At 56.3% G+C, this 8,936-nt stretch overlaps 1 protein-coding gene across 2 annotated transcripts in view; it reads right to left on the bottom strand.

The window, feature by feature from the left end:
• Positions 1-3,398: 3,398 nt before the first annotated feature.
• The window catches only part of FGF8 (fibroblast growth factor 8 (androgen-induced)), a 32,988-nt gene continuing 27,450 nt past the window's right edge, over positions 3,399-8,936 (bottom strand). The window contains exons 1-4 of one of the 2 annotated variants that reach the window (XM_011977446.1): positions 8,373-8,455; positions 7,975-8,155; positions 4,726-4,832; positions 3,399-3,887 (exon numbers count right to left, since the gene is read on the bottom strand). In XM_011977446.1, the coding sequence (XP_011832836.1) occupies positions 3,597-3,887; positions 4,726-4,832; positions 7,975-7,999 (423 nt within the window). In that variant the 5' untranslated portion in view covers positions 8,000-8,155; positions 8,373-8,455 and the 3' untranslated portion in view covers positions 3,399-3,596. Of the gene's footprint in view, positions 3,888-4,725; positions 4,833-7,974; positions 8,156-8,372; positions 8,456-8,936 lie in introns of those variants that run through there. The other variant, XM_011977447.1, reaches the window with a different exon arrangement.

Below are 8,936 nucleotides of genomic sequence, written 5' to 3' on the forward strand. Positions count from 1 at the left end.
GGTGGTTTTTGAATCTGGGTTGGTCTCTGTGGTGGTTGTCACTGTCTGATGTGTCCTCCCCCACTAGAATATGGGCTCCAGAGTAACAGGCATTTTTGTCTCTCATTTTCTGTTCTGTCCCCTCACCCAGAACGGAGCCTGGCACATGCTAGGCACTCAGTCAAGATTTACTGAATGAATGAATGGAATTAGGGAAAGACCTGCAGCCCTCAGGAGGCAGCTTGGATCTGGGAGGGAGACCTGATTTCTAGGACAGCACCAGCTTTGACCCCAGCCATGGGTCGTCTGGGCTGCAGTTGTCATCTGTGGAGGGTGGGGAACTCCCGAGGCCCTTTGTAGCAGCAACATTCTAGAATGATGCTTGACTCTGGCCTCACCTGCTTCCTTTTGGCTGAGGGAGGAAGGGAGGGGTAGAGATAGGACCTGGTGCTGTGGAAAGAGAGAGCTCTTGCTCATTCTTTCTAGTCAAGACCCAAGTGGACTTTTTACTGGCCTTGAAAGGCATTTCTGGTTCGTACCTGGCAGGAGTCTGGGAGCCCTGGGTGAGGGAGGAATGAGCCAGGGGGTGCAGCCCCAGCTGCTGAGTGGGGACAAATAGAGGCCTGGCCACTGGGCCTGGGTTCCTCCTCATGGAGACCGTCCTTCTGGGGCGTTATGGGGAGGGAGAAGGAGGATAACTGAGGTGAGTAGTGGGGAGAGGGAAGGCTGGAAAGGGCCTAGTGTGTGGATCAGCTGGGCTCACACGCAGGCCCTCAGTGGGTGTGCGTGGTCAAGCCTTGAAGCAGCCCTCAGCCTGCCCCTGGGCCCTCGCAGCCAGCACCAACTCCGGACTGAGTGGCAGGGGGCCTTTTGGTTGAGAGAAGCCCAGTCCTCCTCCCTTTTCTGGGCCTTGCAACAGTTCCCTGCTTATTTTCCCCGAAATAAATGGGCTGAGCATATTGGGCCGGCAATAACCCCTTGAAATCAGTTGTTATCACAGTTAACAACCAGTTTGGCTTCAGTTCAGGCTGTTAACTATCAAACCACTAAGTGCCGGTAATGATTGATTCTTGGCCAGTTGCAGCTTGAGTGGGCTGTAAAACCCCATTAGTGAGGGCTCTGTGGAGGCAGCGGCTCAAAGATAAACAAGTTGATGGGTGCTCTAGCCTGGCCTAGCCCCAGTGCTCTGGGCGCAGCTCCCATGGGTCCCTGGCCTGGAGTCCTACCGGGAGTCAACCTCTTCCCAAAGCCACAGACAACCTCAAGGACCAGGTCCCAGGTCCCACCCTCCTGTCCCCCTCCACATCCCCTTTCCCCATCCAGGTGTCTCTTTCTAGAAGTCAGGTCTGGCTCTCTGCAAAGCTCCCCTCTTCTTCCATGATATAAACATGGCACAATCCCATTGTCACCACCCTGGAGGACTCAGGCCTCCCCAGCCTGGGGGCTTGAGGATTAGCTTTGGCCAGGGCCAGCCTTGGCCCAGCCTGGCCCCACGTTGTGGCCAGGATCACAGGCGGAGAGCCTAACATTCCACCCCCACCAGACTCCCTCCTACCCAGTGCCTTCCCCCAGGAATTGCTCTCAAACAAATGAAATGCGGGTAATTACTGGGCTAGGGGCTGGACAGGAGACCGTGCAGATGAAAGCGTTTCCTGGACGGTCCCTTCATTTGCATGGCATCAGAAGCTGCTCAGAAGGTGTGACTTTTCCCACAGTGAGACCCCAGCTCCTTGCACAATAAAGCCAGGCTGCTCACCCAGAATTAATTAAAGGGGGAAGGGAGCAGAGGAGGAGACGCTAAGAGTCGGGGGAACTGGAAGAGAGACATCTAGGGCCCCTTCGCCACATCCAGTGTCTTCGCACCAGCAGAAACCCACTATCTCCAGAGTCCCTCACCCGCTGTGGCAGGCCACAAGAGGTAGGTGAACAGGCCAGCCTCTCTACTGCCAGGCTTCCCGCTAAGCCCCGAAATTCCTGATCTGCCGGGGTGGGCTAAGCCTGGGACTTGGGCCTGAAACTCTGGGAGGAAGACTTGGGTTGCTCCCTACCCCAGGAGATGCCAATGGACAGAGCCCTAGAGGAGCGAAGTTTCTAGACTGGCTCAGTAGCTGGGCTGTGGGACCAGCCCAGGGCATCAACAAGGAAGGCAGCAGGAGCAGCCCCAATGGGAGGCCTCAATGATGAAGGCTGGGCCAGCTCTGCACTCAGGAAACTGCTGTGGGGCCTGGGTTCTTCCTCCGTGTCGCGGGACACCGGTCTCACCAATCCACATGCAAACACACACCTGCACCCTTGCCCATTCCCTTCTCTGCCCATACCATGACCTGCTCCTCCACTCCCACAGCAGCCCTCTCTCCCTCCACACACGGCCTCCTGCTTCTCCCCAAGGCCATGACTGCCTTTAGTTCTGCTCTGGGCCTATGAGCTTCCCTTCTGGTGCCATCCGGTGCCCAGCTCCTCTCCCGCCAGGCCCATCCTCCGAGGCAGGAAGCCTCTTCCTGGAAGACAGTTCCCCAGGCTCCTTGCAGCACTGGAGCTCAGTGCTTTCTGCCCACAGCTATCTCACCAGATCACCCAAAGTTAACACTTGTCCCACATGACAATTGTCAACACCAGTCTTGGTGGTCCCCCTCCAATGTGCCCCCACCTTGGACCCTGGCAGTTGCTCTTCTCTTTTATTTTCTGCAGCCTGAGTCTCAGAAAGAACAAGTTCTGGAATCTCCAATCGGTCTCCCACATGGACCTAGGCACTCAGAGAGGCGTTTTTTAAGATGATTAAATCTATGATTACAGCTCTGGTCCTAGCACATCCATTATTTCCGGCCCTGAGGTGGCCTGGGGAAGTGTTAGCAATGGCCCCTGTGAAGTGCAAGGAGGTACACATCTGAGAGCTCCAAGGACTAGCTAAGAGCCTCTTCTTGCCCCTCTCTCTGCTTCTGTCCTTTCAGGAAAACCCCTCAAGTGACAGTGATGGGGATGGTTGACAGGCAGGGGTCCTTAGGCTGGAGGGAGGCTGCGGTCAGAGCTGGTGCCTGGTCATTTGCATCTCCCAGCTGCCCACCAGCTGGGGCAAGGTTGGGGGAAGGGGCTGACCTGGGCAGGACTCACTCTCCAGCACATATTTTTAATATGCAAGTTAAATAAATATTTCAATCATTTAATAGCCACCAGTCTGATACCCACTTCTAAGAGGACTGGCCTGTGTCACAGTCCTTTCCTCCCTGCCCCACCTGGGGGTGCAGTGGAGTCCCTGGCTGCCCGGCCAGCGGGCCCTGCAGGTACTGGGGCCTCAGCAGCACAGACCAGAGAAAGCCCCCGACCCCCGCAGACCCCCAGCCGGAATCCCAGTCTAGGCCACTAATGGGGCTTTCTGAGAGTTAAGAAGACAGACACCACAGCCAAGTGGAATACAAAAATAGAGCCTCTCTTTTGTTAAAAAAAAAAAAAAAAAAAAACAGCAAAAACCCAACAGCAAACAGTATCAACAACCGGAACCCAGGGCTCCCCCGGCACCTCCCCAGCCTGCAGCAGCGCAGAGGGCATCTTGCTTGAGTTTTGGGCGCCCTACAGGATGAGCCTGTCTGTGGTCTGGCGTTGTGGGGAGGGCCAGGTAGCACCTATCGGGGCTCAGGGGCCCAAGTCCTCTGGCTGCCGCGCAGGCTGCGCGTGAAGGGCGGGTAGTTGAGGAACTCGAAGCGCAGGCTCTGCTCGGTGGTGTGGTGGCCCCGGGGCAGCCGCTTCATGAAGTGGACCTCGCGCTGGTGCTGCCGCGTCTTGGAGCCCTTGCGGGGCCGGCCCTTGCGAGTGAAGGCCATGTACCATCCCTCGTACTTGGCATTCTGCAGCGCTGTGTAGTTGTTCTCCAGCACAATCTCTGTGAAGACGCAGTCCTTGCCTTTGCCGTTGCTCTGCAGGTAGGGGGGCCAGACACCATGTTACAGAGCCCCCCCAGCAGAGGCAGAGGGTGAGCGGCCCCAGACAGCAGGTGGGCACCCCAGCAGATGGCGAGGTGGGCAGGAGCTGCAGCCCCACCCCCTGCCTGGGCACCCGCTCTCTAATCCCTCACAACCCGCAGCCCACCCGGCAACTTCCTGTCCTCCCAGGCAGCAGTGACACATGGCTGTCTATGGAGGGGCTGGGCCCCAATGCAGAGAGGCAGAGAGAGGGGCCCAGAGCCTGCCTGCTCTGGCCTCCTGCCCGCCAGTCTGGCCACCCATCTCCCCACCTGCCCCTCTCACCCCCTCAGGACTTCAGCTCCCTGGCCCCAGGACAGCCACCCTATGGGGGAGGGGAGGCCTGGGAGGAGACACTGAGACCCCAGCCCCAGAAGCCTAGGAAGCGGGGAGCTTGAGGCTGGAGAGGAGCCGTGACTAATGGAACCATTGCAGAGCTCGGCCGAGGGGCTGGGCCTGCGGCTTACTGAACATTCCAAATGCTGGTACCATGTAATTGGACATAATAGCAAAGCAATTTGGCGATTTGTTAAAAAGATATATGGAATTTACCAACCCCCCCCAGCCCCTTCCCTAGCCTTCATTCTTCCTCCTTTGCCTTTTATAGTTTTCATCTCTCAAACAGCTTCCTTCTCCCTCACCCCTGCACCCAATCATGAGGTAACCCCAAGACGGCCCTGTGGCCCTCTGCCTACCTTGTTAGGATCAGAGCACAGGACCGTCCTGGAGGAGTCCAGCCAGCCCAAGCCACTCCCCAGGTCCTGCGGACCCCGCCTGCCTGCTGGAGCCTCACCTTGGCGATCAGCTTCCCCTTCTTGTTCATGCAGATGTAGAGGCCCGTCTCGGCTCCTCGGACTCGAACTCTGCTTCCAAAGGTGTCCGTCTCCACGATGAGCTTTGCTGTCACAGAAGGTAGGAGGATGGTTATTGGCAGATCCCTGACCCCAGCTGGCCCACACACTTGTCACAGCCCAGCAGCAACTGCTCCAAAGACCAGGAACCCAAAACATGGACTCCAGCTCCAGCCCAGCTGCTAACATGCTATATAACCCGGAGAAAGGGCAAGGTGCTTTTCTGGACCTCAGGCCCCAGCCCTGGATTTAAAGAGGGCAGTGGACGGGATTATAGTTTTCAAACTGGGTTCTCAAGAGAGGTCTTGGGAACATCAAATTGAAAAGGCTGAAGTGCCATTCCTTCCACCCTCTTTTTAAATCTCTTAGATTGAGGCTCTAAGTAAAATTTAATTGAATCAGAGTTCCATGGCTAATCAAAAGATCTCCAAGGATCCTTCCAACTCCAAATATCATGTGCACGTGCCTCACAGGTCATTACAAACATTTGGGTGCAGTGGTGACCTCCAGTCCCAAGGCCAAAGATAAAAGCATTGTCTCCTGTTTCTGCCACTTTGGGTTCTTACTCACAGCTTTCGCCACCCCCAACATCACCAGGCTCTGCTCTGCTGAGAAGGTGCTAGGGATGGGGACAGCTCTCCCTAAACACATAGCCCAGAGCAGACTGCTTTCCCAGAACCTCAAACACCTGCCATGAGGATCCTGCCTCTTCCCTGTGGTTTCCCAGTCACCAGGGTCCCCACCCCCAGTGTCTAGAAATCAACTCAATCGCCTTTTCTCTTTCAGCCTCATCACAGCTGGGCTTCTCAGCCCAGTGACCAAGTATCTTCTGTGGGTGAGGAGGAGGGAGAATCATGCCCGCTGGCCTCTTAGTCTGGAGGCCAGGAGGCAGGGCTGAATTCTATGCCTCCTTCCCCACTACCCTCCCCTTAGACAGCCAAGTTGCCACAGAAGCCTGTCCCGTTCACCTCTCTATGCAATCCTCTCTTATAGGCTGTCCCCAAGAAAGTAGTGAGGTTGACTTCACTATTTGGGAAGGGACAGAAGGTGCTGGCTCTCCTGCCCTCCCTGCCACAGAGCCCAGTCTCTCTACTCTTGAGAAAGCCAATTGTTGGACTTAGCCTGCATTGACACATGGCACCTCCTCTGTCCCTGAAACCCATGGCAGGGGTTGGGGGCACTGAGGTCAGCAAGTCAGTCATCACTGCTCAGCCTATAACGTCCCCCTCTTTACACAGGTGCAGTGCTGGGACCCAGTGGCCAAGCCCCCAGTTTGGCCCCAAGTCAGCAGGGAAATGCAGCTGTCACCTCCCTGCCCGCCCACCTCCTCCTGGACCTAGCCAGTCTGCTCATCCCTTTCCTGCTCTGCCTTCCACAGCAAGAGGCAGCTGTGTTTAAGGGCCAGGAAGGATGCTGACTAGATGAGTGAGAGGATGCCACTCTGCGGACTCTGGCCAGATGCAGGAGGCAGGGATGAAGTAGGTGCCTCTGCATCTTCCTGGGGCCGAAAAAGAAGCCATTGAGACCTCTCTGCTATTCTCCCCAGACTCCTCCAGTCCTGGCTGAATACCCTGAGCCTCTGTTCTTAGGCCCCCAGCTCCTATCCTGCTGTGGGGCAGGGACTAGGGAAGGTGGGAAACCTCTTAGATGGCCAAGGAGAGAAGTGGGCATCAGACTTCCTCTGATGTCTGAAGATGAATTCCCCCACATCAGCTTGGCTTCTGCTTTCTCCCCAAAATCCAAGGATGCTGGGCCATTTGCTCTGATAGAGCAAACTCTGGAAGAGCCAGGCCTTCGTCTCCTCTCCTTAGAAGCTGAGAAGGGCAGCAAGCAGCCAATTTGGAGGGACAAAGGGACGGTAGGCCTGCTCTGCCAGCCCAGCAGGGGGGCTCGGCCACCAGGCAGGCTGCCCCCACCCCCACCCCAGAGAGCCCCCTCTCTCCCAGGTCGGTTGAATCTGCTTGGATCTGGAGAGCTGGGGCTGCAGTTTACGGCAGCTCTCCCGACCGGGCTTTTGGAAAGCTTAACATTTTCAAACCTATTCTTCCACCCCAGTGACAGATTTATCCCAGGAAAATTATGTCTCCTCCTCCAGCTTTGAAGGGAAGTCAGCTACGTCGATGCAGAAAAAATGCAGCGAGACATACTCGATCCCCCAAACTGGCTCAAGAAGAGGAGAAAGTATTCAGGAAATGTTAAAAAAGGTGAAAGTAAGAAGAGTTTTAATCGCTCTGCCAGACGCGGGGGTCTCTCCAGAGATTCAGAGAGAACAATCTTGAACCTCTTTTTTAACATTTACAGACTTGCAACTCCTTTCAAACTCCACATGAAAAAAAGCTCGTTCTTTTTCTGTTTTATATCATTCTTCATTTTTCTTCTTAGCTCTTAAAATGCCTCACCTTTTTATTACTTTTTAATAGTCTTCCCCTCTCCTTTCATGCTTGTTTAACGTGGTCATTATTTAAAGGTTTTTAAACTCACAATAATCGCTCTCTAAAAACAACACCAGCCGCCCAGAGGGTTTGCTTTTCTCTTGGTACATCCAGGACTCTGGAAATTGGCCCCGTTTCAAGGCAGGAATATTGAATGTTTTAGAAATCAATCAGTCCTCAGCTTCTCTGCCGGCAGTAGCTCTCCGTACTGGCCACCCCACAGGGAGCCGGGAGCCCTGCCCCAGCCGCCTGGGTTCCCCGGGGAGTGAAGCAGGGAGAGCCCCTTCCAAGCCCAGTTTCCACCTGTAATTGACCCTTCTGATCAAAGTATTTAAAGGTTCCCAGCAAACCCCTTTTCCAACTGGGAGAGTTGAGGGGATTTCTCTCCCTTCTCTTTCCCACTCTCCTTTTGTGGGCCCTGGCGACATATCCTCTTTCAAGCGCTTCCCTTAAACCTCAGCCCCCTCCCGCTGAACCCCCTGCCTCCACCTGCAGCTGGGGAGGAGTGTATGAAGTGGGGACGTGTAAAGGGAGATTCCTAGATTCATTCATTTGCTGGGCAGGGAAGGGGGCACCTGTGGCCAAGTATTCCCTGAGGTCCCTTCCCTAGCCCTCTCTTCCCCAGCTGACCCTCAAGACACCTTTCTGCCTTAACTCCTTCCCTTCTGAGCTGGGGACCCTGCAGGCCCCCTGTCAGTGCAGTTGGGACTGGCGGTGCAGGCGCCGCTCATCCCACAAGCTACCTTCAGCGCGCCTTACCGAAGGGGTCGCCGTCCTCTGCCATGGCGTTGATGCGCTTGTTGGCCAGGACCTGCACGTGCTTCCCGCTGGTGCGGCTGTAGAGCTGGTAGGTCCGGATGAGGCGGCGGCTGAGCTGATCCGTCACCAGGCTCTGCTCCCTCACATGCTGTGTAAAATTAGGTGAGGACTGAACAGTTACCTTTAGGAAATTGAAAAATACACAATACGCCATTATAATGCTACTCCGCCCAGGGGCCCGAGTGGCCCCATCACCCTGCGTCCCCCTCACTGCCCGAAGCCACCAGCAGGTGCTGGGGTTTCCCCCAACATGCCAGCCCAGGCCACCATCCCCCACCCAGGCAAATCGGGCAGACCCAGCCCAGGATAAACAAGCCCCAGGGAAAAGCTGGACCCACCTGTTGGGAGACACCCTGGGGCTCCCGGCCAGCCCGGAACAGGGAAGCGAGCTCCCTGCCCAGCGCAGGGCCCCCGCCCGGGCCTTCCTAGAGGAGCAGGGCGCTTTTAAGTAGGGAGACAGCTCTCCCCGACCCCTGACATTTATAAAGACAAATTTACGGAGCAAATGTTGAGAGTGCAGGGGACCTGGGCACCCGATCGTTGGGCCAAACTGGCCACAAGCCTCCCCCGAGGGGCGTGGAGAGGATCTCTGCTGTAGTCACCCGGCTTCCCCTGGCATCGAACATCCATCTCCTGGCCCCGGCTGCCCCCTTCCTCGGCGGCTGAGTGTTCCCTGTGCCCCCAGCCGGCGAGGATACATGGGGGACAGTGCTGGGCTCCGAGACCTTCGCTTCTATCCTGGCAACTCACTCGCTGTGTGACCTCTGGCGGGGTGCTACCTCTCTGTGCCTCAGCTTCCTCCTCAGGGTGGCTCGGGGCTGGGTTTCTAAAGTGCCCTCAGCCCTCCGGCGCCGGCCGCAGAGTCAGTCCCAGTGCCCCCGACCGGCGCTGCCCACCCGGGT

The sequence above is a fragment of the Mandrillus leucophaeus genome, unplaced genomic scaffold (genome assembly GCF_000951045.1).
Source record: "Mandrillus leucophaeus isolate KB7577 unplaced genomic scaffold, Mleu.le_1.0 Scaffold18, whole genome shotgun sequence".
Taxonomy (NCBI): domain Eukaryota; kingdom Metazoa; phylum Chordata; class Mammalia; order Primates; family Cercopithecidae; genus Mandrillus; species Mandrillus leucophaeus.